The following is a 27,796-nucleotide window of genomic DNA, read 5'->3' as shown; positions in this document are numbered from 1 at the left end:
CCACTCAGTCATGGTTGACAAAATCAGGTTTCTGTAACTAGAGATCTTGGTATTTGTCCAGGTGATAGGATGGAGCCTAGAATGGAGTCTTGCTTTACAGTTCTAGAAGTTCTGTTCCATCACTGTTGTTTTAATCAGTCTTCTGTAGTTGGTGGTCTTGGTTTTTGCACCAATCCTAGGAAGAAGCCTAGGATAGAGTCTTTCTTTATGTTTCCAGAAGTTCTGCTCAATTGCAGTTGTCTCAGTCAGACAAGGAATTAGAGATCTTTGTTGTTACACAGATCATAGGCCAAAGCCTAGACTACGGTCTTTTTTATTAGCCCCAGGATAAGTTCTGCCTAGTCATGGTTGTCAGTCAGTCTTCTATAGTTCGCGATCTTGGCTTTTGCACAGATCAAAGGATGATGTGTTTTCTGATTTCATCTTATTGATAGGTGGTGAGATAAGACAACCTGCTCTTAGATCAAGTTATTGCCATTTCCTCATTGACAGGGTGTCATATCAAAACTGGCGCATGTTGGTGTCAGAGCAGTATTAAGAATGTCACAGAGTGAGTTTGGTTCCTGGAGCTGTTGCAGAGAACTGTGTCAGTTCTATGTCTGAGATCTAGGGTTCAGGGTTGGATGATCGCTATCTAATCACATGGAGTCTAAGTTGGGACCACATGACATATGTTTAAGGTGGGAGGCGCCCTTGTATTGTAAAATGTCTGAGTTCTTATCCCTAGTAGATAATAGCTTGTTTCTATACATAAAGTTTCCCCTTCTTTAGTATGCCTTTGCAAAAAGAAATAGTGCTTTATTTATTGCTGGTGCATTTGGGGGTGAGAGTGTCAGGATCCGATCCGTCATCTCTGTGCTTAAGATCTTTTATCTTTATTGATAAGCTTAGAGATCTAAGAAAAGGAAACTGAAAACGTCCCTATCTCTTACATGTTAAAACCTAGCTTTTAAAGTATTCTAACAAACTCTGGATGTATGCATTGTGTTTGAATTTAAATCTTGTACTAGAAGTCAATGTAGGTCTGAAATCTATAGTCATAAGAAGTAATAGAATTCTGTTAACACTCATATTCTCTCACATGTGAGAAATTTACAAGTAACCAGAACTTTTTTGAGAGGGGAGGAGAGGTGGAGCTATTGAGAAAAAAGAAAAGGTGAAGGCAGGGGCGCCGTAGCTAAGGAAAAGGAAGGTATCATAGGATGTTATTTTTGATGGAGCCTAATCAGGAGATGTCTTAGGCTCTCACCTGAGGAATTTTTAAAGCATCACTCCTTGTTGATTGCCATAAAATGTAAAATTCCAGGAACTTTGCACACCAGCTGTCTGTGCAAGTCTAACTAGGATATGTTTTGGTGAACAACAAGCACCAGAGATGATCAACCATATATATTGAGGATTGTTGGCATTTGGTCTTCTACAGCAGAATTGTGAATAAGAACAACTACCCCAGGATGGTTTTAAGACATGCAGGTTAAAAAAGCTTGAAATGTAGAAATTCTCCTCTGTTTTACTGGGGTTATGTTTGTGGTTCAAATATTGTTTAGCTTTCCCTGAAGAATTAATACATTTTTTAGTCTTGCTTTGAAGCCTCATGTGTTGGGAATTTAGAGATTGGGCTCCTTGATTGGGGTGAGGGACCTAATCCCATTTTTATTCAATTTTAGTTTAGTTTCCTGCCTAGGAAATCAAAATATCATTATTCCCTTTTCATGGGTAAACCAACTACAATCCAGTCATATTCACAATTGTGGACATGTGATTTTTTTTTTAGCAATACAACATTCTATTCATTAAGAAAATACTTATTCATTAAACTACAGTGTGATGAGGTACTGTACTAGGTTTGGAAATTCAAATTAAAAAAAACGTAAAAAAATAAAAATAAAATAGACTGATGAGATTTTAGAATTGGAGAAGGAAGACTGGGGGATAGCAAGAAGCAGGGAAAAAATTAACAATCTAAGAGATAACAGCGAGATTATCTCACACATGAATAAATACTGTGATGGAAGTTACAGAGGACATTTTATGAAATGACTGAAGTGTGAGGGCAATTTCAGTGGACGATTAGAAAGGGTGGACAAGAGTTTAGAATGAATCATAAGTGATTAACGTCTTTAACATTAACTTAACCTCATAAAACCAAAATTCAAGTATTTCGAACAAAAGAAAACACTAAAGAAAATCATCCAAAAATATTTTGGAGAGTGAACTTTGTGTTTTAGTGGAATTTAAAGATGTACTGGCAACTAAGCTGAAATAGGGATGCAGAATGTAGTGCTAAGATATGAGGTGGGCAAAATGATAAAACAAATCTCTCATACTAATCTCTAAGTGTTCGTTTTGGCTTCAGTGGTAACCTCTGTATGAGAATTATCTCATCATTATCAGATCTAATTGACATTGATTGTTAGTTTTCTTTGGAGGGTTTGGGTCATACCCAGTGATGATCAGGACTAATTTGTGGCTCTGTACTCAGAAATCTCACCTGGAATCTGAGTTTGGGATGCAGATGAGCAGAAGCAGTGTTGGAAATCTAACTCATAGCAGTCTCCTGCTACATAAGTGCCCACTGTACTATCTCGTTAACCATCTGTTTCCCATTTTGAAATACCTTAAGGATTTATTTAGAGGTAGTTTAGTCAAAGTGCAAGGAGCTATGCTAAATGTTTGGCTGTAGTGTAATTGGCACTAAACAATACTAGTTGAACTATATAATATGTATGATGACAATAAAGGGATAGATTTGGAATACATTACATGAATAAATATTAGGACTTACAGAAAAAATTGGTAATATCAGAGCTATAAGAGAAAAGTGAGAATTTAGATATTTTGATGGTAAGTTCATGTTCAAAACATTTGGTAGTGGGAATTGAGAAGGAGATGGTAAAGCAACTTTTTTATATAGTGATGTATTTATTTATCTGGATGGAAAAAATCTAGATAGAAGGGTTACTTTGAGAGAATTCCTGTATTTCACTAGGTAAGTTTGAGATGCAGGTTTGTGATCTGAGTATGCAAGTTAAGATGAGCATCTGATGTCATGGGTATCATATAAACAACTGAATCTAAATATATTATTATAAAAATTAAATAAGAGACACTAAATTGAAAATTAAGTACAATAATGTCAAAGACTGGTTTAGGGCAGATTTCTATACCATAATTGTGCACTGAGTTCCATGTAGATATTCAACAAGAGTCTGGAGGGTCACAATTTGTAGGTCAAATATCATGCCACTCACATACCATATTTGCCAGTGTATAAGACGACACTTCAACCCATGAAAAACTTCCTAAAAGTCTTAAAAGTAAGTTACTTCTTAAAAGTAAGAGGGGTGCGGAGCACTCATCCCTGAAGCTGGAACAAGTTTCAGCATGCCGTATACCAGCATATAATATGACTCCCGACTTTTAGGAAGTTTTTCATGGGTTGAAGGATCATCTTATATGCCAGCAAATATGGTAAATTTGAATAATATCATGAGGCAAAGAACAATATTAAAATATAATTGACTCAGTCTGCAGTCTTATTATGTGCAGTCTTACTATTGTCCTTAAATGTTTTATCTCTCTCAAATTTTTAAATATTTAGCTTAACCTTCAAAACTATTAGTTATCAAAATCTACAGTATTCTATTCTTTGCATACTTTATTAACTTTTCCTCTCCTGATAATTAGTATATTTTAATTACCTGCAATCTTGACCTCTCTCCTATCATACTTAGCTTTCATACTAAAATTTTTCATGAGTATGAAACAGGCAAGAAAGATCATTGATTAAGTAAATACATTGCTCTTTGAGGAGATTTTATATTAGAAAATAGATCTTTCTATTCACATTAATATATTTGCTTCATTAGTCTTATAGATGAATCATGGAGTGGATAAAAGGAAAAGCTTAGCAAGCATCCATACAGAAACTCTAATCATCTTGTCAGCATTCCTTCTGAGTTTGATCAGTATAATGGCTGTCATTATTTTGTGAAAGTGAGTTTCTGAGTCATTAAACATACTAATGTTCAAATTTAATTAACAAAGTTCATTTTGAAAACCATATACATATACATCGAGTCTACACATAATGTTGTCTTATCTCTTTTACATACTTCTTTAGAGATAAGGCAAAAGTAGCCATTGATTTATACTTGGAGACTTTTGATTTAGTCTCAAAAAATTCATTTTGATAAATAAAAACACAATATCACAGTTTTTGTAAGATAGATTTTATTTTTAAAAAAACCCTAAGGGACTAATTTTGATCTCTAGAAATAAACAAATATTTTATCAAATATTTATATTACATTGATAATTATAAGTATTTTTAATAAAATTTTTATGAGTAGGAAATGCTTGTGTCAGTATTTTTTAGAATAATTCAAAGTTACATTAAATATATAGCTTTCATATTTATTTTATACATGTTTATTTGCTGTAACATTTGCCTGAAGCTGTTTATAACAATTTGGTGAGCAGCTTTTCATGTTACTATAACTAAAGGAAATGAATTCAAGTTTCAGCAATATAGAATGATGTCATGGGACCAGAGAGATAGCACAGCAGATAGGGTGCTGACCTTGCATGCTGCTGACCTGGGTTTGATTTTCAGCATTCTATATGGCAACCTGAGCTCTCCAGGAGTGATTTCTGAGTGCAGAGTCAAAAGTAATCGCTGAGCACCACCAGGTGTGACTCTCCCCCAACTAAATAGTATATCACTTATAAAACTAAATAAAAATAAAAAATAAAAGCTATTCAGTAGTAAAGGATCTTAAACATTGAGTGAATTTTTTAAGGAAGTTATAAAAACTTCATTAAAAATCACAATTTGTGAGATTTGATGTTTATGATTAATTAAAGGGGTAGCCAAAGTTACTCTTTTATTCCCTCTACCAAGATTTATATACAATTAGAGGTTTTAAGATTACTAGTGATTTGTTCAAACAAGTGTTGAAATGGTACAATTCACACTCACTAAAATACTAGAAGATAGTTTAAAAACTGTGCTTTATTTGGTAGATTCACTGCATTATGTGTAACTATTTGAGTTATCAGCTGAGTTCCATTGCTTACATCTAATTATTCACAAATGAATACAAAATAATGTACTAAACAAAATATTTTAGAGAAGATATTCTCTTTCAATCTGTAGATAAATTCCTCACTTGCTAAATAGGAAGAGAAGACAAGGTTCTTTTTACATTAATCTACTGAAAAATGATCCATCACTTTCTGTCTTCTAATGAATTTGTAGTTTTGGCGGGGACGTTGGGGATAAGGACAAAGGTTACACTCCTGGTTTTATTCATATAAATCAGTCCTGAAAATAAAGAGGACTTATGTATTGTGGAGGATTAAATCAGGGGTCAGGTTGTGTGCAAGGAAAGTGCTTTACCGTTTGTACTATATCTCCATGGCTTTCTAAATATTTTATAAAGTAACAAAAACAGATAGTAGTTTTTTTTAATATGATTAACACTCAAAAAATAATATCCTAGAGAAAATTCTTTACATCTTTTAATTTTTGTGATAGGTTTTAGGACATTTTTGTTTTAATTTTTATTAATATTGAAAATAGGGTCAGAGAGATGAATGTGATATCAAGGTAATGGCCTTGCATGCATAAAGCTATTACTTAATTTCTGACCACATAAATATTCCTTCAAGCAAAGCAGAATGTTCTCAACATGCCCACCCTCATTTAAAAAAAAAGAATTTTAGTATGTCTGGAGAGCATATGAAATTAAATTCACAGCAACAAAGAATGGCTTCTATTCATCTATTAACTCTAAATTCTAATGCCAACCCAATAACTTTGCAACACCCCCACAGAAGTAAACTCGTGAACTGGGTAATGTAGTAGTGATTCTATCTATATTAAACCAAAATCATCTGGCTACCCAAATATGAGCATTCATGAACCTAGATAAAGTTTCAATCTTTACGTGGAAAGTAGTTTGCTCTATAAAACTATTTCACCATATAAAGTTTCTGCCTACCATTTGAAACTAATAAGTATATGGTCTCAAAAGCATGGAAGGCTCTTATTTGCTCAGTATTCATTATAACCTTAAAATTAGGCTTATCGCCCTATTTTTAGCAAAAAAAAAAGTTGCTTAGGAAGAATGTGAATAACATGTCCCAGATGACAAAGTAGCACCAAAGCAAGTTTTAATAATATCTGTTCTAAGGTCCTAGAATATAATGATAAGTGATATTGTAAAGTTGACCCCTCACAAGAACTGGTAATGCTAATTTAAATTCTCCATTTATTCATTTAAAGAGTCATACTTTTAAACTTGTGAAGAAAAAAAGAAAACTATTCTCTTTGTTATACCTTGAGGAATAGCAACACTGGAAACAGAGAAGGCTTGCCTATCTAAAGCCAGATTTGGATTGTAATAAGCATAGTTCAACTACCTGGCCTGCTCTCCTCTAGAGGGTTCTAATATTTACTAAAAAAGTATTTCTTCTCTTTATACTCAATGAGGAACAAAGGAGGGGGAAGGACATGACAAGTTATTCTAACCTATCAAGAAAAGAGCTATTTTCAATAGTTCTATTTTACCACCAAATCAATATAAATGAACAGGGTAATATTTATTCTATGTGTCTTAATTAAAACATACATGTTTTAACACAGTTGGATGTACTTTGTAAACACCAACAATGAGCAGATAAAATGACTCAATAATTGATTGGTAAATACCATGTAACTATGGAATAATTATATGCCATGAGAATTATATAGTACTTATAGTTGACATTATTTAGGAAACTTAAGAGATGAACTTGTAATTTGTACTTATCAGATTTCAAGTCCAGACAACCAGTTAAGTATCCTGTTATTATATAGCAGTGTCTTATTATTAGATACCTGGTCAGTAATAATCATGCAATTAGTTATACATATCAAATCCTAAATCAAATCGTATAATATCATCAGGATATCAAGAAAAGTTGATAAATTGAGCACATTATAAAGAAAAATCTGTTTAACTATAGTTAAATGTAGCATGCAATAATCCTATGAGGGTTCCCAATGATCTGTTTAACTGGCTTCCTTTTTTATGTATATCTTTCTAAACTCTAATATCAGCTCCTTAGTTCTATCTTCCTTGACTTTTCTTTTTAAAGTGCGTGTAACCCCAATTTATGTCGCCAAACAATCTCTAGCATCTCCTTTGGTTTTATTATCACAATCATGTTGCATTCTCTGAAAAGATTGTACTATTCATTAAAAAATAATACCTGCCTTCTACAATGAGGAGTGGACCTTGTTCTCATTAAAGAAGAAGTTTCACTTACTTAATATTTACACTAAAAGGTGAATACTGTATCTGTTGAGCACTATAACCTCAATGTGTGACACTTGGTAGGCTTACCAGTGATAAACTGAAATATGTGCTGATGAACTACTGTTGTATTTGGTGGTTGGTATGTGCAATTTGTTTAACTCAAACCAAAACAGGTTCTTATAAGCCAAGACAATAAGTCACTGTGTCACATATTTTCAAATGTTTTCCTAAAAACTGTAAAATTAAAAAAAAAAACTCAATAATTCAAATGTGCTTTTTGTTACCCTCAACGTATTACAATGTTCTTTTATTCCAATGCATGATGTTTTGCCTCAAATAATTACAGTAATTTTTTTTAGCAATTCAGGTATTTCTAACCATATACATTTATTTCCACAGACAACAACATTAATTGGTCTTTTGAAAACAGCTCGACTCCTTCGTCTTGTGCGAGTGGCACGAAAACTTGACCGATATTCAGAATACGGAGCTGCTGTTCTAATGCTCTTAATGTGCATATTTGCCCTAATTGCTCACTGGCTGGCATGCATCTGGTATGCGATTGGGAATGTAGAAAGACCATACCTGACTGATAAAATCGGATGGTTGGATTCCTTAGGACTACAAATTGGGAAACTTTACAATGACAGTGATTCAAGTTCTGGACCATCCATTAAAGACAAATATGTCACAGCACTTTATTTTACCTTCAGCAGTTTAACCAGTGTAGGATTTGGGAATGTGTCTCCTAACACGAATTCGGAGAAAATCTTTTCAATCTGTGTCATGCTGATTGGCTGTAAGTAGATTTCTCATTTTTTATAAAATAAGGATATCCACACAATTACTTGCTGGAGATCATCTAGGAGTAAGGCAAACAAGAATAGAAAACTATAGAAGTGTTGTAATAACATGTGTAATGGATTCTATCAAATCTCAATCTCTGTGAAGGAGATACACCTAAGTCCTTTGAGAAACCTCAGAAGAACCTGAGTGTAAAATTGAAGTAGCATGAGTCTTGAAAACTGAGACATTCAACTCAGTCTTCATTTTGTAAAATCAGTGTTAATTGATAATTGTCAATGATTTTTATTCAAACTATAATGGGAGAGTTTTGCTTATTTTACATTTTAGATAAAAGAGTGATAGATACTATATATGCATATGCAATGTAAGCAAATCTCTTATGTATATATGTACTTATGAAATATATGCAAATATACATATATGTGTATTTTCCTAGAATGGACTAAAAACACCTTTTAACTGTGACTTAATGTTGAGCCCTAAATGATTACCCTTCATCCTCTAATAGGGTAATTTGTGAGCATCACTTATTTGGTGTATATTCTATGGAATAAGAGAAAAATCTGTGTTAAAGTTAAGATGTTTTAATGTTATCATTAAAAATAGTTACACTATGGAAACACAATAACCTTGCTGATGTTTTATAGCAGTTGGTAAATGTATGAAGTATTTTCAAAGCCTCAAATATATCATCATTTTAATTCATACATATTTGAAAATAGACCTGGAGCTTATTTTATTTGTATTTTGTTTGCTTGTTTTTCTTTTTTCAGTTTTTGGTTCTGGAGATTATTTTATTTAGTTATTTTTTTAGTATACTGTCTATGTGCATAGGAATCATCCCTTGAGGGCTCAGGGGACCATATTGAATTCTGGTAGTCAAATATGGGTCAGTCATGTGCAAGACAAATGTTTGTACCCACTATACTATTACTCCAACTCAATCTGAAGTTTATTTTTATGTACTAATGTATATATCAATGAAACATTTAATAAGCTTAACTTATATGTGTAACAACAATAGGTACGCCCATTTTGTGATACATTTTAATTTTACTTTTATATATACATAAATTTATAAGCATTAGTATAGATTTATGTTAGTAAAATTAACAAATAATTTAAATAGCTTTTAATATATTCTATAGCTCAGGTTAAGTGTTGGTTATAAACACACACTAGTATTTCATCAGAAAGCCATTGGAAAAAGTTTTTAAAATATTTTTTTCAAAGAGATTGATTATCATAAAGGAAATGTGGTCCTACAATTGTGTTTACAATTGCCAATTAATATTGTGATTATCAATTCAGTGACATGAGTAGCAAATAAAAAATTTTAATTCCATAATAATAAATTTATTGTGCCCAGAGCAGTAACAGTACACTTGATCCAGGTTTCATCCCAGAAATCACTGATGGTCCCCAGAATCACACCAGAAGTGATCCCTGAGTGCAAAGCCAGGATTAAGCCCTGAGCACTAATGGGTGTGACCCCAAAATAAAAAAAATATATTAATCTACACCAATGTTGAAAATATATATGTGTATGTTTATACATACATATAACCATATAACATTTTTAAAGAGAAAGCAAATTTATGAAACAAAAATATTAAGATGTCCTGAAGTTTAATTTGTTCGCCATTTAGGAATTCATGTCACTTATGATGATTGAGTTCAATGCTTAATACTGCTATGATGTGAATCATTTTATATTTACAAAGTAACAATACATTTTCTGTACCCAAACACTGATTTCCAAATTAGAGAATTCTTGGAAATTTTAGTTCTTCCTTATTTTCTTCATTCTGTCATTCTTTCCTTTTTATTCATTTTTATTTTAAAAATTACACTGGGTTATTGCTGTTGATTAAGAAATATTTTCTACAGGTGATTTTATATTTTAAGAGAAAGCACTTTACTAAGTCAACGGTTTAAGATATACTCATATCTCATATAACACCCTTTATTGGAATAACATACTTCATTTTGTATATTGTAATAAAACTGTGATTATATAGTTTGACGCTGGAAATACAGCTTAGTAGATGAGCACATGCTTTGCAATACAGTAGTACTAGGTTCTGACCCAAACAGCACATGTTTCCCAAGTATCAGAGAAAGCCACAAGCACCAAACTGAGAGTAACCTAAATACCACTTGGATGGGTGCACATAAAAAATAGTGGGATATTATATAGAATTTAATATCAAATAGAGAAAAGTTTATAGATATTTTTGTAAATGTTATGATCATCTTATGCCATAAGTAAAGAAAAGTTATAATTAGCCCTTGAAATTTAATAGAATAAGAATGCCCTGAAGTTTACTTAGTTATTTGATGTATGCATTTGTATCTACTTACAATTTTCTCTTATGCCTAATTGCATTAGAAAAAAAATTAATTGTCTTAACTTGGTTATATTTGTGCATTAAATAAATATTAATCATACTATAAATAGACTGATGTCAACCTAAGAATAAAATGTAACATAAAGTACAAAATCTTATATTAGCACTAATTTTTATTATATTCCCTTTCAACTATTTATTGGGTAGAATTCTCATCATTAGTTTCTTTATATAAGTCTTTATTGTACAAGAAATATTTGAAGTGAATTTTTACTAAAACAAATAAATTATGCTTATAATTAAAAGAAACCAAAAATTCAAATGCCTATGAATACTTTTCTTAAAACTGTTATTTACAAAGATTCCATTTTTAAAAATTTACATTTTTACATAAATAAGATGTAAAATAAATTAGAACTTAAGCAGTTAAAATAATTATAACTGATATGTGCAGATGTATATACTCTATATATAACTATGTATATGTCTTTACAACTATCATACACATACTTGATTTTAAAATGTCACAAACAATTAAAGGTAAATGTTCTCTATCTCTGATCTATTGACAAACAACTTGGGAAAATTTATTTTCATAGTATGTTAAAAATAAGAAGCTATTGATTTCTCCTGCTGATAAAATTAAAAAGTCAAACTAAAGTGATTTTTAATTAAAGAAATATCAAATCTCTCTTTGCTTTGGTTCTTTCTCTCCTTTAAGAGAATAAAGGGAGGTAGAGATCAACTGCTTTTTGATCATTGTAAAAGAGATAGTTGGATTGTTTGATTCCTGGAGAAATAGGAGGCAATGGAAAGAAAAATCTACTGCATAAGTATCTGCTGAACCACAAATGCTTGAGGCAAAGCTCCTCAAAATTTAGAACAGAATAGGGGCCGGAGAGAGCATGGAGGTAAAGCGCTTGCCTTTCATGCAAAAGGTCATCAGTCCGAATCCCGGAGTCCCATATGGTCCCCGGTGCCTGCCAGGAGCAATTTCTGAGCATGGAGCCAGGAATAACCCCTGAGCACTGCTGGGTGTGACCCAAAACCACAAAAAAAAAAAAAAGAATAAAAAAAAAAAATTTAGAACAGAATAAATTTTTGTTTTATTTTTGTTTCGTTTTTGTTGTTTTTTTTTGTTTTGAGGCCACACTGTGATTAGAGCTTATTCCTGGCTCTCTGCTAAACATCATTCTTGGCTATGCACAGGAGACCATCTGGAGTACCAGGGATCAAACCCCAGTCAGCCACATGCAAGACAAACCTGCTGTCCAATCTGACCCAGAATAGAATGATTTAAACCCAACTGTATCAAAATTACATTAAAAGAAAATTAAATAAATATGCTCATTGAAGAGTCAAAATTATTAAGGCAATGCAAGTCTGACTCATATGGTGTCTAAATAAAAAACAACCAAAACTTATAGACAGGGTAAAAGAAAATATTCTAAAAAATGAGCATCTAAATATAGAATATAAGAAAATACAAAGGCAGCACTATCATTTTCAAAGTAGACATCAACAAAAATATTATTACTAGAGATAACATAGATAAATTTAAAAAATCCTCAATGTTCATGCCCCTAAATACAGAATTTAAAGTAGATCAAGCAAAAAGTGACAGCACCTAAAAGAATTATAGATAAATTCACCATAAAATAATCTACCATTATAGTTGACAACTTTGCCATTCTTCAGTATTTTATGGAATAAGTAGACAGAAAATCAGTAAAAACATCAAGCACTTAAATTACATAATCAATTATTGACATACTGGCAATTATTTATCCTTGAAGAATAAGTATTTTCATACTACTTCAATGTAGGTGGAACACTTAGAAAAAGTGATGAGTAGTACAATAGGTTAGTAAAGTGCAATAGGAAAAAAACTTGTGTTGAATAAATACATTTTAATAGAGCACTACAAGATATTTATTTTTACCACACCTGATTTGTATATTTCTGCTCTAGCACCTTAAACATTTATATTATTGTCTTTAAAATTTTACAAATTGAAATGTCAAGATATAGGTCATGCATCATGATATGATTTATCATTTACTACTTTTTCTAAGATTATTAGATACTATAAATAAGAAAAAATAGATGCTTAAACAAAACGTTAAGGGCTAAAATACAGAGCTTAAGACTTAAAAGCCTTACATGCAAGTGCCCGATTCAATCCCCTGCACTTATATGGTTCCCAGGAGTAATACCTGAAAACAGAGCCATGTGTAAGCCTTATGCACTCCTAATTGTGTCCACCTGTACCCCACTAAAACTTGATGTTAAATCATAAAGATTTATTCTTGGAAGCACTACAAAAAACACCAACCAAAGTATTGAATATATGGCAAAGATTATCTAGAAATTCCTTTCTTCCCATAGATGAAAGAACAAAGATACATTCTATTTTTCTCTATAAAGATAAAATAAACTTGGAGTTGGAGAAATAGCATGGAGGTAGAGCATTTGCCTTGCATGCAGAAGGATGGTGGTTCGAATCCTAGCATTCCATATGGTCGGTCCCCCATGCCTGACAGGGGAGATTTCTGAGCATAGAGCCAGGAGTAACCCCTGAGAGCTGCCGGGTGTGCCCCCCCCCAAAAAAAAAGATAAAATAAACTTGACTTTCATCTTCTAAACCAAAAATATATATTTCTTATAAATACCATGAAACTTAACTTTAAAATAATGTACAAATAGATTCTAAAGAAACTGTAGGTTTCTAAAAATAAGTTACCATCTTTAGAAAATGTAAACTTTTTTAAATGATGTTCAGATTTACAATAAATTACAATATCAAAAGAGTAGATTTAGACTGAAGGATAGAAATATTTTTATTTTTATATATTGACTATTTATAAAATTCCTAAAAGTATTTTTTCTTATTACCATTTTTCTTATCACCATTTTGTCCAGAAAACATATCTCAGGGAAGTAATTATATGGCATACCTTTTTATTATGCTATAAGTAAAATCTTTACTCTAAATTGAGTTATTTATAGAAATACTCCAAATTATTGGTTGAATCTGTAGACAATTTAAATTTTGTTTGAATTTAAGATACTTGATAAACCTAGATACTTTCCTTCTAAATATCTATGCCTTTACAACTGTATTAGCTTATTTCATCCCTATATGTAATTGAGAAATCTTCACAACTGAATTGAGAAATTTAAAAGTCTACATAAAATTGTGATAAGATATAATATCCCTAGTGCAGTCCACCTCATAATTTTATTTTTTTTATCTGATTCAGCATTAATGTATGCAAGTATATTTGGAAATGTGTCTGCAATTATCCAAAGACTATACTCGGGAACTGCCAGGTACCATATGCAGATGCTTCGAGTTAAAGAATTCATTCGCTTTCACCAAATTCCCAACCCTCTGAGGCAACGCCTAGAAGAGTATTTCCAGCATGCGTGGACTTATACCAATGGCATTGACATGAACATGGTATGTATTTGTATTTTCCAAAATGTGAACACCATAGGCGTTATAGTTACAGCCAACATAGAGGGGGAAAAAATCCTCTAGCTTTAAACCCCTTGCTTTGTTTTCCTCTCTTGGTTGTCTATTTTCTCCCCTGGAGGTAGTGTCTCATTCTCAACTCATGGCATTGCATGGTGCTATATTTAGTTATATTGTGTGGCAAAGGCATATAACGTGATGCAAACTGATATAACTATGTAATAGTTTTCTCACTTCAAGTTAGAAAGAGTATTACTACACCGGGATTTGGATTTTCAACACATGACTTAGCTGCCAGCATGAAAAAGTATTAATTGAACTCCTGGGTATTAATATTTGGAAAGTTAACAGTAAAAATGATAATACCCAAACAGAGACCTGAGTTTATTATACTTTTAAAGAACAGGCATTTTGAAGACTTATATAAAAAAAATCAGGCCCTTATACAGTTCATTTAATTTATGGTAGGAAGTTTCATATTTCCATTAATGATACTATGGATACTCTTTTTAAATAATTTACATGAGCCTCTTTTACTGTTCCTTGTTTACTGTAATTTTTCATTTAAGATGGAAATATGAATTGCTTTATAACCTTAGGGATATTTGACATCAACTTTTCACAAATCATTTTCTTAATGCTTCCCCTATTTTCACTGCTCAAGAAATAAATAATGTATAATCTTATTAGAGTTTATATTGTTAGAGTTCATATAATTATATTGACCCAAGTTTATTTATAGAAAACTTCAGTAAAGACAGATTGTAAGATTAACTCAAATGATAAGGCGTATATTACAGATTTACTGTAAACTTTAAAATATGGTTTCTCCATTCTGCTTACTAATCCATTGGGAAAGACCCTGTTTCTAATATTTCTTAAAAAATAAAGTCATTCATACCTGATAAATTCAACAGAGTAATTAATATTAAGTGAGCCTAGTTTAATTTTGATTCACTGTTTTTTATTTAACCAGTACTGCTCTAACAAAAAAAAAAAGCTAAATATAAAAACTTAATAGGCAAAGAAAAAAAAGAAATATTGCCCCATTAAAAAGATAGGTTTACATATGGATAAGTTTATCATTGATGTTTATGACTGATTTGGCTGAGAAACCATGTTATTATAAAAATTTAATTGAAATACTAATTAATTAAGTACATTTCATGTAGAACTATTACTGAATAACATGAGTTTTTGTAATTATCCCACTACTACTTGTGAAGGGTACTTTAATAAATTGATGTCACTCAAGTATAACTTAATCTCAAAAGGAGACACCTCCAATTTCCTCAATATTATATATTTCCTTCTCTTTTATTTTAAGGAGAAATTTTTATCCAGGAATTTTGAAAAAATTTTTAATTCTGGGTTGTCTGAAGTAATATTAAAATCTTTTAATGAAAACACATTTTGTACAGATTTTCATTCCATACTTCAACATTATTTTAATTACAGTAATAGACATTGATTGTGAACCCCCACTCTATATAACTCAAGTTTTGTAAAAAATTTGTGGTACAATATTTTTGTAACTATTTATCTTTTATTGTTTAACCCTATTACCTATGAATATGGTTTATATACCACTTGCCTATTTGCAATGTACTTATGAAAGATTTATCTCTTTCCTGTCTGCTTCACACCTTAATACATGGAATCACAACACCCACCGGTAAGAACAGGAGGTATTTATATCCAATTTAATGCTTGTATAAACTGTGGAGAAAAACCCTGTTATCTATCAGGTTTAGCACTTGTTAAATGATTTCCAATGTTAGCTTTAACTTTTTTTGCATGATATAGCAGAGGAAATTAAAATCAAGAATCTGGGGAACACTACTTGGAAGGGGCCAACTACAGGATAGAAATCCTTAACTTACCAGTGGCTTGACTTCTGATATTATAGTTTCCCATTACCCACAGAAAGTTGCCCTTTTGGTCCTTACCTCACTTTGGTAAATGTTATGGGTATACGGTTTGCATTAGATGATTGTCATTAAGAAAATGTCATTCTCTTTCATCATCATCTATTTTCATAATGTAGAATCTATTCTTTCCTCTCATCTGCATGCCTGTTATAACATGATCCTGGAATGTGTGAGCTCTAAACCATGTGCTAATAAGTCTTGCATGTGGTTGTGAGAGCTTGACTTTGCACGAATTTCTTTGTAATACAGTGTCTACATTTCTCATCGTGTGACTGAAATGTGAGTAAAATATAATAATTCAAGGTAACTAAAAATTCAGTAAATGGAAGATGCCTACAGATTAAACAAATGCAAAGAAAGTCAATTAAAGAAAAATTTTACCCTATAAGAGATTAAAAAAATATATAGGACTGGAGATTTGAGAACAGAGATTGCCTTGCATTCCACTGATCCCTGTTCAAATCCCAGGTATCACATATGATTTCCCGTGCACTGACACAAATGAAAAAACAGTGATTTCTGAACACAGAGCCAGGAATAACTTCTGAGAACTGTCAAACGTATCCCAACCACCCCCCAAAAAATCTAAATGAATTTATAAACTATATTATGAAAATCCATATTCATGTAAGGTTATTGTAAATTAAATAATGTAAAGTTATTTGAGTTTACTTAGTGTGAAGAATAAAAAGTCCATCAGGGGTCAGAGCAATTCTACAGCAAGTTGGGTCCTTTCTTGTACAGATTCAACCCAGGTTTGATCCCATATTGTCCCATCACAAGTATTTCTGAGTGTAGAGCCTAGAATAACCCTTTTGCATCATGGGTTATGGCCCCAAAATGAAAACAAACAAGCAAAAATAAACTTCATCAAGCTGTTTTAATTTACATTATATCATGTATATTATATCATTATATAATTTCTCATGAAATATTTCAGATATTCACTTTTTCAATTTCAAATAACACCAAATTAATTTACCCAAGCTTAATTTTTATAATTACAAATATTTGATTCCTTAATAGATTTCAAATTATTGTGACAAGTTTATCTTTAACCTGCAGCCATATTCCATATTGTCTACATTTTGTGCTTTTGTAAAATGGCCATTTCAAATTGTCCCAGAACATAAAGTATTCTGAGAATAATTATGGTACTCCTATGTAGCTAAACTAAATTGCTAAGAATGCAAAAGGAAAGGGATTAGAACAGAGAATAATATTAAAGGAAGGGTATATTTTGCATATGAATTCAGCCTTAATATATTATCTCAACAATTTCTGTTCTTTGACTCTGAAAATCCTTTCCTAAGAAATCTGGGTATTATGGAGATGATTATGTACTGGATTAGAACTGAAGGTATCTCAAGGAATCTCCCCAAATAAAAGCCATTTCTGACACAATCTGAAATTTTCTAACATTAGCCAAGATTAATTTTAACTAAAACATTGAAAAGAACTAAAAATAGCTTTGTATGTCAGCCTAAAATCAGGTTTTCTGATATTATTCACAGGATCTTATCTTGAATCAAGAAGGACCCCAGAAAGTACATTCTATAAATCACTCAGGATGGAAGTAAACCACTATGGCAGAAATAACGATAACTCATAATTATATTGACATGTAGGAAGTGTCTAAAGGAGAATTTAATTAAATTTATTCTTTATCTAAATATGCTCCTCAATAAATGTCTAACCAGAAAATACTTATCCAGAATGCTTATCCAGTAATGTCTAGCCATAGAAAAAGGAAATAAAAAGTCTGATGATTCAAACACTTAGTCTCAATCATTATGTCACTAAACTTGGGCAAGTCACTTTACCTCTTTGAAATTTCATTGTATTTATTTTTTAAATATTTTAAAACATCAAAAATGAAAACTCTGACATTTGGTTTAGGACTTCTTTTTTTTATTGTGACTGAAGTTCATTATATAGAATTATTTACAGTACATAGTGACAATGAATGAAGGGCATTCCAACCACCAATGTTGTCCTCCCTCCACTCCTGTTCCCAGCATGTCTCCCACATATCTCTCCTTTAACCCCCAGAATCCTAGTGCAACTGGTCTCCACTTTACAGCTTGTTACAGGTTGGGTATATATTCTGTTTGGTGTTCCAGTCTGGTCATTTTTTATTTACACTACATATTCATATGACTAATCCTGGTATCATTCCCCCCCCCCTCAATTTATGAGGCTGAATGATTCAAGTTATGCTATTCTGTTGGAGATAAAAAGGTTAAGGAAAAGATAAGAAAAAATTTGGTATCAACTACTAAGAAAGAAAAAAAAATCACCAAATAATATCCACAAAACTGAAAAAGAAAGAAAAAAGTGGAAGAAAAAAGAGAAGGAAAATAATATCAAAAAACAAACAAAAATAAAACAAAACAAAAACAGAAAAAGTGCTGCAGTGGCAGGGTTTGGTGTTACCCCACCTTTTTTTTTTTTTTGGGTATAGGCACAGTAAGTATTGGGGAAGGAAGGAAATTCCCGTGGCCTCAGAGATCCAGGGTTTCTCCACTCTTGAAGCATATTGTTATGGGAACAACCACTGGATCCATACCTTCTCATTGCCATATCTCAGGGGTTTTTTTGTTTTTTTTTTTTTTTTTTTTTTTTTTTTTTTTGTGTGTGTGTGTGTGTGGTGTCAGGAACCTTTCCTCTCGGTTGTGGATGAGAAAATAAGGCCACTGTAGCAAGCAATCTTGGTATTTGCACAGGTCCTAGGACAAGGCCTAGGATAGAGTTTTTAAGGTTCTAGAGGTACTGTTCCAACATTGTTGGTGTGTTCAGTTTTCTGTATCATGTGCTCCATGTTTTTGCTCGTTCCCTAAGCCGAAGTCTAGGAAATTATAGTTCCAAAGGTTCTGCTCAGTCTCTGTTTTCAGAATGAAGTCGTAACCAAATGTCAGCAGGAGCATGTTTTTCCTTCAGGCTTATATGTATGTATATACATATAAGAAGAGATAGAAAAATAAATACTTGATTGATACTTCTAAAAAAAACAAAAACAAAAATGAAAACTAATAAATGTGTAAAATGATTGTTATGGGGGATTTTCTGCTTGAAGATAGATTCTAACTTATCTGCTGACCCACTTTCTTGCTATCTGTTGCTGACCACTTACTCTCCTTAATGGAACATCTGCTTCTTCAGAGAGTATTATTTAAAAGCCATGTGAGTTTTAGAATGGAAGAAAACTGAAAAGGATCATTTCAGGTAAAGTCAAAGACATGAGCAGAGTCACATATTCGCGAAATTACAAGGCAAACCTAAGGTAACTAATACAGAAACAACTTTGTGTATTTTATTTTAGGGAAAAAAGAGAAAAGAGTTGAGTATATTTTTAACTGGAGTCATTGAGAACATTTTGAATGTTGAGAGACAGATTCAGAAAATAGTTGGGATTAAAAATCTAGTAAGAGGGAAGACTTTTTTAGGAGATTAAGTAGATAACGTTCCCTTAAATATTAGAAAGAAAAGAAGCAAAGTCATGGAATTAACATTTAAGGAGTACAGAGAAAACTCTATGGCACTTAAGCTACATGGTTCAGTCTCTTTAATCAATTAAAGTCTAAATATGGTCTCCAGAAATAAGGAACTATAAAGCAGGAGCTGATTTGTGAAAAGAGAGTTTTATATATTTAAATTAGTTAACTCTGTCCTTTGAAAATGTCTAGAATTATAGTGAAACTTTAATGATAAGGAATACATTTATAGTAGACCTAAAGTGCAAAGCCAAGGAAGTTTGAAAAAAAATTATAAATAATGGAATATTGTATAAAATAAATTCTTCTTTTGTCTGAAGTAATATTTAATGAACATGTAAATGTAAATCTAATTTTCTTCCATTCTGTGACTCTTTTTCAGCAACACTGCTATCTCTCAAAGTAGCCTCTGCTATCAACATTGATATTATCTCTATATTGACAATAGAAGTTCAACAATTTGTCAATTCATTACCAACTCTTATTTAAGTAAATCCGTCTGTACCAGACCTTCACAATCAAATTTGGTCTTCTCATGGATTGTTTTGCTATATCACAGTGAATGTAAAATTCTTTCAGTTATGTCAAAGTCAGAAATAAACTAAAAATAAGTCTTGACATTAAAACCCATAAGATATAAGAAGAAAAATTTACAAAATAGCATGGTTTGACTGAGTCATAATTTTTATTACCTCTTACATCTTAGCAAAGTATCCTTTACATTCTGAAATATATACAGCGTCAATAAAAATGCCTTGTCTAGAATATCAAAATGATCTTAAAATATGTTGCCCTCACATCAGACTACCATTTAACTTAATAAAGATCCTATTTCTAATAGAATAATGACCACATTAAAGAATAATGATCACATTTAAAAATAGGAACAAGCACCACAGATATCAATATAGATCTTCTGGAGCCTCCTAACATGAACAATGTCAATTTTAAGGCAGAAACTTTCATTATTTACATATTCCACATGTCATATTTAATGAATGACAGTCCCCTCACCCTGATCACCAACGCACATTAGAAAGGGTTCATTTACAGCCAATATCATGTTGTTTCTGAGTAAAGCAAATTCAGTCGCAGTAGGATCTTGTTTAGCAACTCATGAGACAAGAAAAATAATAAGTATAAATTGGGTTTTACACATCAAAAATGATCATTGCAAAAATGCTACACTGAGGTAATGAAAATATTTCTTTCCTTCACTTTTTTCACTTAGTAATAATGTTCATTTTGCAATAGTGTTTCATAGGGAGCATTAATTTCTGTTTTGATTAAACCTAATTTGTTCAGATTTAAGTATATGTAATGGCCCAAAGAATTTTCCCAGAAAATTTCTTATTGTCAGTCATCATAATTAACAAAGTCATTCAGATGATTAACTTGCTATTTGGGGGAATCACTTATCACACCCAAGTTGTCTATAAATATGCCATTTGCTACCTGCCTATGACTAACTTCCTCTACTGATACACTGAGTGAAACAATCAAAAGCCAAAAACACCACTCATTGTAATATAAATTTCTAGTTCTTTCCAAAGCTAAGCAGAGGCTATAAAAGAGAATATATTTTTTGCTTTTTCTGTGAAAGAAAACATAAGCGCTTAATCACCCTGGAAGGAGTTTAGTCAATTATCTAATGTCGATGCATTTTTAAACAAATACTTAAAAGTGTAAACATGACATGAGCTTTTCTTTCTTTCTTTCTTTCTTTCTTTCTTTCTTTCTTTCTTTCTTTCTTTCTTTCTTTCTTTCTTTCTTCTTTCTTTCTTTCTTTCTTTCCTTTCTTTCTTTCTTTCTTCCTTTCTTTCTTTCTTCTTTCTTCTTTTCTTTCTTTCTTTCTTTCTTTTTTCTTTCTTTCTTTCTTCTTTCTTTCTTTCTTTCTTTCTTTCTTTCTTTCTTTCTTTCTTTCTTTCTTTCTTTCTTTCTTTCTTTCTTTCTTTTCTTCCTTCCTTCCTTCCTTCCTTCCTTCCTTCCTTCCTTCCTTCCTTCCTTCCTTCCTTCCTTCCTTCCTTCCTTCCTTCCTTCCTTCCTTCCTTCCTTCCTTCTTTCTTTCTTTCTTTCTTTCTTTCTTTTCTTTCTTTATCTTTTTTTTTTTTTGAGGGAATAGAGGGTAAGATTCACACCAGGCAATGTTCAGAGCTTACTCTTTGTTGATGTATGGCAGTTGGTTTTTGAACACGCCCATTGGATAACCCCATTGTAATGACAGTTGAACCCTTGGGCACGCCCCCTTTTATACCGGGTATAAAAGGATAAAAGTTTAAAGTTGGACAGTTGCAGTGGGGCCCAGGATAGTGGCCAAAGCAGTACCTACTGGTCCAATGGGGGTGGGCGTGTGTGCAGAGATAAAGCATTAGAGATGCTATCTGCCTTGTATCTAGTCCTTTCTCTTTCTATTTGAACCCCGGTCTCCAGCTACCTTTGGCCAATGAATTTTCATCTATTTCTCCCTCTTTTTTCAGAACTCCCTGGCAGGAAGGGGCCAGCAAGCCTCAGACTTATTATTCCTCAGGAGGAATAAAAATTAAAAAAAAAATAAAATTAAAATAAAAAATATATACTTCGTTCTCTTTCTCTTGTTCTCTCAGTCCCAGGCAAGTGGCCGCTACATGGTAATCCCCAGTGGCCTTTCACAAGCCAGCCAAGAACAATTGCTAAGAATAGATCGAAGAGTAAGCCCAGAGCACTACTGGATTTGATCCTAAAAAAAAAACAAAAAATGCAAACAACAACAAATAAATTCCTCTATAGCAGACAATATTTAAAAAAAAAGTAAAAGTTTTTCAGCCGCCTTAACTGTTACCTTGATTGTTCCTCTGAAAAACATAAATGTCAAAATTTGGCAGGGGAAATGTATAGAAAATTCTTGTTAACTTCATAATTTTTTAATCTGAACATTTAGATATATGTTTAAGGGCCAATTATGATTTTTTTTTTTTTTTGGTTTTTGGGCCACACCCAGTAATGCTCAGGGGTTACTCCTGGCTATGCGCTCAGAAGTCACTCCTGGCTTGGGGGACCATATGGGACACCGGGGGATCGAACCGTGGTCCGTCCAAGGCTAGCGCAGGCAAGGCAGGCACCTTACCTCTAGCGCCCCGGGCCCCACCAATTATGTTTTAACTGTTTTGTTCATTATTATACACGCATATTAGTACAATATGCTACTTAGCAAATAAGGAATATTTGCAAAGAATTAGTACTGCTTTTCCAAGTGACAAGACATGAGACTGATTCTAGGTGATGTTCTTTAGCCTTTCAGAGCAAACTAACTTAATAAATGTAGCTCTAGATGAACAATTGAAGGTGCTGCAAATTCCACATCATTGACATTATCCATTAGGAAGGGTTGTAGGGGGGGTATTATAAATAATTATAACAATTACTGAACCACTTTGTGTCCTTTATATAGCCTCTCTTTGCAGTCAGATCAGGGCAGTAAAATGTCAGTCTTTGAGTGCTAAATGATGAAGTTTCAAGTCAGACTGTACTCAAAAGAATTCAAGCTGACAATAAAGAACAGTGACTAAGATGTAAGAAAGGCTACACAAGTGAAACCAATATTGAGAGGTAACCTAATTAATGTCGACTTAAACTTATCACCTTTTTTACTGTTGCCATATTTATTACACAGTTTCACTATAGCTTTCTTTTATTTCTCATTTTAAATCCCTTTATTTTAACAATAATTTGGAATAATTTATACTCCTAAACTTTTAGTTTAAACCCGTGTTTTTTAAGGTATTAACTTACTAAATATAACTAATACAACATTTACTTTAATGATCAAATTACTAACAAGAACAATAAGAAAGTCCAATAAAAACTAATATCATGGGAGAATTTCTTAATTATGTCCTTTATTCCAGGATGTGTGTATCTTCATCGTATACAAAGACTTCTCCATAGCACTAATGACACAACTTTATGTTGTAATGGTGTCATGATATAATGTTTACCATTTTAATAGAAGATTAAATTATAAAGACATTTGAGAAAAAAAAGATGTTTAAAATCAATCTCCAATTCACAAAAGCCTTTGTGAACGATTCATAAAAGTGCAAGAAGATATTTACAAATTGATTTAATTTTTTAACTATGTGAAGCAACTCACAGTAAAAATCTAAGTGCAAATAAACCAAAACATTGAAAAGAAAAAAAAAAAAGAAAAGAAATAAGATTTAGGAAATAGGTAAGTGTTAAAAAGAGATGAAAGGAAAGGAGTTTGTAAACATTTCTGAAGTGACAAAACACAATTCCTTAAACACTACAAGGTAATAGACCACAAAAGTTAGTGGTGAAATTTCCTTTTCACCAATGACCTAAGAGGAAAATAATATAGAAATGATATCTCAATAATTAATTAAAGAGAATTTACTGCTTCTTTAAGAGCAATAGATATATGTGGGGGTAAGTGGTAGAAATTTAGGAACAAATAAGTTAGAAGTAAATAATTTAATATCTACATTGCATGTGATTATTTATATAAATTGCTACATTTACTTATTAATATATTCATGAGAAATGACATTATTACTTATTTTATAATAAAGGGAACTGACTTTCAAGAAAACTTAAGTGGTTTGACCACTTGAGGACTGGAAACTTATGTGACACCTAAAGAAATAAAGCTTCTTTATGCCTTTCTCATCTGCATTTTCTAACTCAAAGTGTCCATACATAACTGTGATTACAAATAAGCACCAAATTTTCCGTTTTGTTATTATTTTCTGAGAGAATAAAAATGCAGAACTTCAAGAAAATGCCAGTAATATTAATTATAAATGAATATTCTTATTTCAATTGTATAAGGACACCAATAAATGTGAATATAAAATACCTTTTAGCATCTTACTAGAGCTAAAATTTAAGAAAGGTACATCTAATCTATTATTCGGTATAATGTAATTTATGTGTTTTCATATAGGATATATGGGTTGTGCTGAAGCCAGAAAAATTGGCTTCAGGAATTTGAAATGAAATGTACATTTTTTTCTACTATAGTGCTTCAAATAAATTGATGCTATTGTATCAACAAACAACTCCAAACTGAGTTTAATTTCAATCTGGCATCATTTGCCAAATAATACACTGTAACAATTTAGACTGATAGAAACAATCAATGATCTAGAGGGGTCAGATCCATGTTTGAAAAGCTTGGTGTATAAAATCTCAATAAAAAAAATTAAAAAACTTTAGATAAATGACAAAACAGAAATAGATAAAAATGAGCAGATTATTGTGTTATTCAAGTGAAAAATCAGGTAGGAATTTAGTCATGTAGATAAACCAGTATTTCATAGTGAAGGTAAGAAGTTTTAGATGAGTGGCCAGGAATTCATATAAAGACTCATTTCCTCTATTTTTTGGTGGGGTTGGGGGGTAAGGAATCTCAAACAGGAATTAGGAGATCTCTACTAAGCCCATTCCAGTGGTTCTTTGTCAATGGTCCCAGCTGTAGAGTGTAAGGCCTGTGGATATGGTGTTACTCAGGGCCCATGGTGAGTTGAGTGGGTCTTATTTGACAATCTGAAGATTTAGAGATTAACATGGCAAATTCCAATGTCAAAAGGAGATACAGATGGAAGAAGTGACTTGCACAAATCTCAACTTGTGTCATATTTATGACGAGAATTCATATTAGATGGTTTCATTCTAAAACACTGTTTTTTCATTTCTGTGAATAACTATGTGGTGGAAACAAGATGGAAAATAGTAGATGTTTGTGTTTCAGGTAATCTCATTGATCCCTTGGTATTATTTCATTCATTTTGACCAATTACATTGCACAATGGCTTTATGGAAGCAGAATCTTATGGCTGCTTTAATATTCAAAATAGTGATAATTCCATTAATTTGCAACCAAGTGCCAACCACCTTAATTACCACAGTGGTTCACATATATTGTAAGTACATATACATATAATTTGTGTAGACCTTTAGCTATATTACACAGCAATTATCAAAGGTGATTTGAAAAGGCAGTAAATTCTAAAACTGCATTCCTAGGCACTGTATAATTGTATAAAGCCCCTTCCCTAAAACCCCAAGTATATTTATGTGAGTTTCTTTTGCCTGACCAAAAAAAAGTCAAAATGAGATTGTAAAGCTATGTCACATAAACCAGGTAACACTACTAAAGAAAAGTAAGAGTCGAGTGGTTATGACCTATAGGATAATTAATAGAAATGTTTTAAATGACATGCAATTTTATTCAGTTTAAATTAAATAGCACTTGTCAAAAACTATTGTTTAAGCATTTCTAAGGTTTTACATTAGTTACTGAATGAGTTGTCAAAACAGCAGTGCTGTTTTGAAGCATTATGAATGTGTTAAAAATTCTGGCAAAACTTCCATTTCTGAAACTGAACTATAATTTAAAATATGTTTGATCTGCTCATTACACTTCTCTATTTTCAATGCTTATCAAAATATTTAGTTCTAATAATGTGCATGAAACATAAATATTTCAAGTACTGTGAAATAAGACAATCTCTGGCATATGACATTTAGAAATACCATGGCTATAATTATTTTTACTAATTATAATATACGTATACCAGAGATAAATCAAATTGACTTGATATTCCTTTAAAGGTTGATTGTCTTTCATTAATTTTGTCTTATTAATTGTTACATTGCATTATATCTGTGCACAGTATGATGCTACATAGCATAATGAAGGGAAAGAGCAGCAGCCTAAAACATTGTAGGCATTACATTTTAATGAGACCATTTTTGTTCAGTCTGAATGCCTGAAGTTAATTCAGAGTGCAAGTATTTGAGTAAAAAATCTGACATGTTTAGCAAACCAAGTATTCATTAAGGTAGGCGAAGTAGAATCATTATAAGAACTCCTGTGTGACAATTGCTACACCTGCAGTTCTGTATGAAAGAAATATACTTTATTTCAGGTGGAAGCATCCTGTGCACTGGTAGTATGATATTCTTTTTTTTTTCTTTCTTCAGGTCCTAAAGGGTTTCCCTGAATGTTTACAAGCTGACATTTGTCTGCATCTCAACCAGACTTTGCTGCAGAACTGCAAAGCCTTTCGGGGGGCTAGTAAAGGTTGCCTTAGAGCTTTGGCAATGAAGTTCAAGACCACCCATGCACCTCCAGGAGACACCCTAGTTCATTGTGGGGATGTCCTTACTGCACTATATTTCTTATCTAGAGGGTCTATTGAAATCCTCAAAGATGACATTGTTGTAGCTATTTTGGGTGAGTGTTTTGGAACTTGGTGTCAAGTTCAGTTATAAGCCAATGAAATTATAACTTATAAAATAATATATAAATAAAGCTTATTTATTTATAAGTACTATTTAAGATGGTTGGGTAACTTGAAAGCTTTGTTTAAAATTCAGTTTAAAACAAATTAACCTTGCAGAAATATGTTTCTTGACTGTCTCACTTTTCCTCTGATGTGTAAACGTTTCCATAACTCTTCAGTTTTTGGCAGCTACTTAAGAATTTGAGTCCAAATATATGAAAATAGTATTTTCCTTCTCATCTTAGAAGATCTTGGATCATGCTTGATTCCTTAACACCTTAAAATAAAATATATACTTTGTAAGTATACTTGCTAGCATATGCCAATGTCTTGTCATGAACTGGGTTTATATTTTTACTAATTTCCCCTATTTGTCATGTGTTATTATCATTGGATCTTAACAAACCATGAACCCTTAACTGGATAATATAAATAAAGCTAGAAACAACACCCAGGGAAGCAGATATGAGATTAAAACCAGTAACTATATTAAATGGCTTAAGTTGAAAAGTTAGTTCATTTGGGAGCCAAAGAGTAGTATAGGAGGCAAGTAAGTCTCTTGCCTTGTGTACAGCTGTCCCCAGTTCAGTTCCTGGTATTACATATGGTATGGTCCCTGAGTAGTGATCACTGAGACTGGAGACAGGAGTAAGTTATGAACACCACTGAATGTTGCTCAATACTTGCCCCACCCCTGCTTATAAAGAAAGTCCACCAGTCAAGTCTGTTGTTTCAAAATATTTTGGTCACTATGAATTTGTAGTAATTCTTTGAAACACACACATTTCTCAACTTGTCTTGATAAACTCATCTTAAATTTAAAACACAATAACTTGAAAGTGCAGTTAATATACCTAGTATATTAACTATCATGGATTAATCTAATTTATGTTAAATGTGATCTGAGAACTTATATTAACATATACGTGGAAAGTAAAATTTAACGCAATTTCTATTTTATAATGAAGAATTAATATCTCATGTATCTTATTGAGAACTCTTAGTGAAAAACTGAATGTAGATCACTATTGACCTACACTACTGAAAGCACCATCAGTAAGGGAGACCATATAGCAATTAGGGTTCATGTTTGGCACCAATCCAGAAGAGAATTCCATCACCATATTGTTTCTGGGTCATCACTT

The 27,796-nt window shown here is 32.1% G+C and overlaps 1 protein-coding gene across 1 annotated transcript in view; it reads left to right on the top strand.

Annotated features, from left to right (window-relative positions):
• KCNH7 (potassium voltage-gated channel subfamily H member 7) overlaps positions 1 to 27,796 on the top strand; it is a 480,494-nt gene that overhangs the window by 421,943 nt on the left and 30,755 nt on the right. The window contains exons 8-10 of the mRNA XM_049773364.1: positions 7,704 to 8,103; positions 13,726 to 13,925; positions 26,350 to 26,602. Of these exons, the coding sequence (XP_049629321.1) occupies positions 7,704 to 8,103; positions 13,726 to 13,925; positions 26,350 to 26,602 (853 nt within the window). The remainder of the gene's footprint in view (positions 1 to 7,703; positions 8,104 to 13,725; positions 13,926 to 26,349; positions 26,603 to 27,796) is intronic.

Source organism: Suncus etruscus, chromosome 5, assembly GCF_024139225.1.
Source record: "Suncus etruscus isolate mSunEtr1 chromosome 5, mSunEtr1.pri.cur, whole genome shotgun sequence".
In the NCBI taxonomy this organism is placed as follows: domain Eukaryota; kingdom Metazoa; phylum Chordata; class Mammalia; order Eulipotyphla; family Soricidae; genus Suncus; species Suncus etruscus.
Note: the sequence above shows the minus strand (reverse complement) of the source record. Positions and strands in the feature narration are given on the sequence as shown.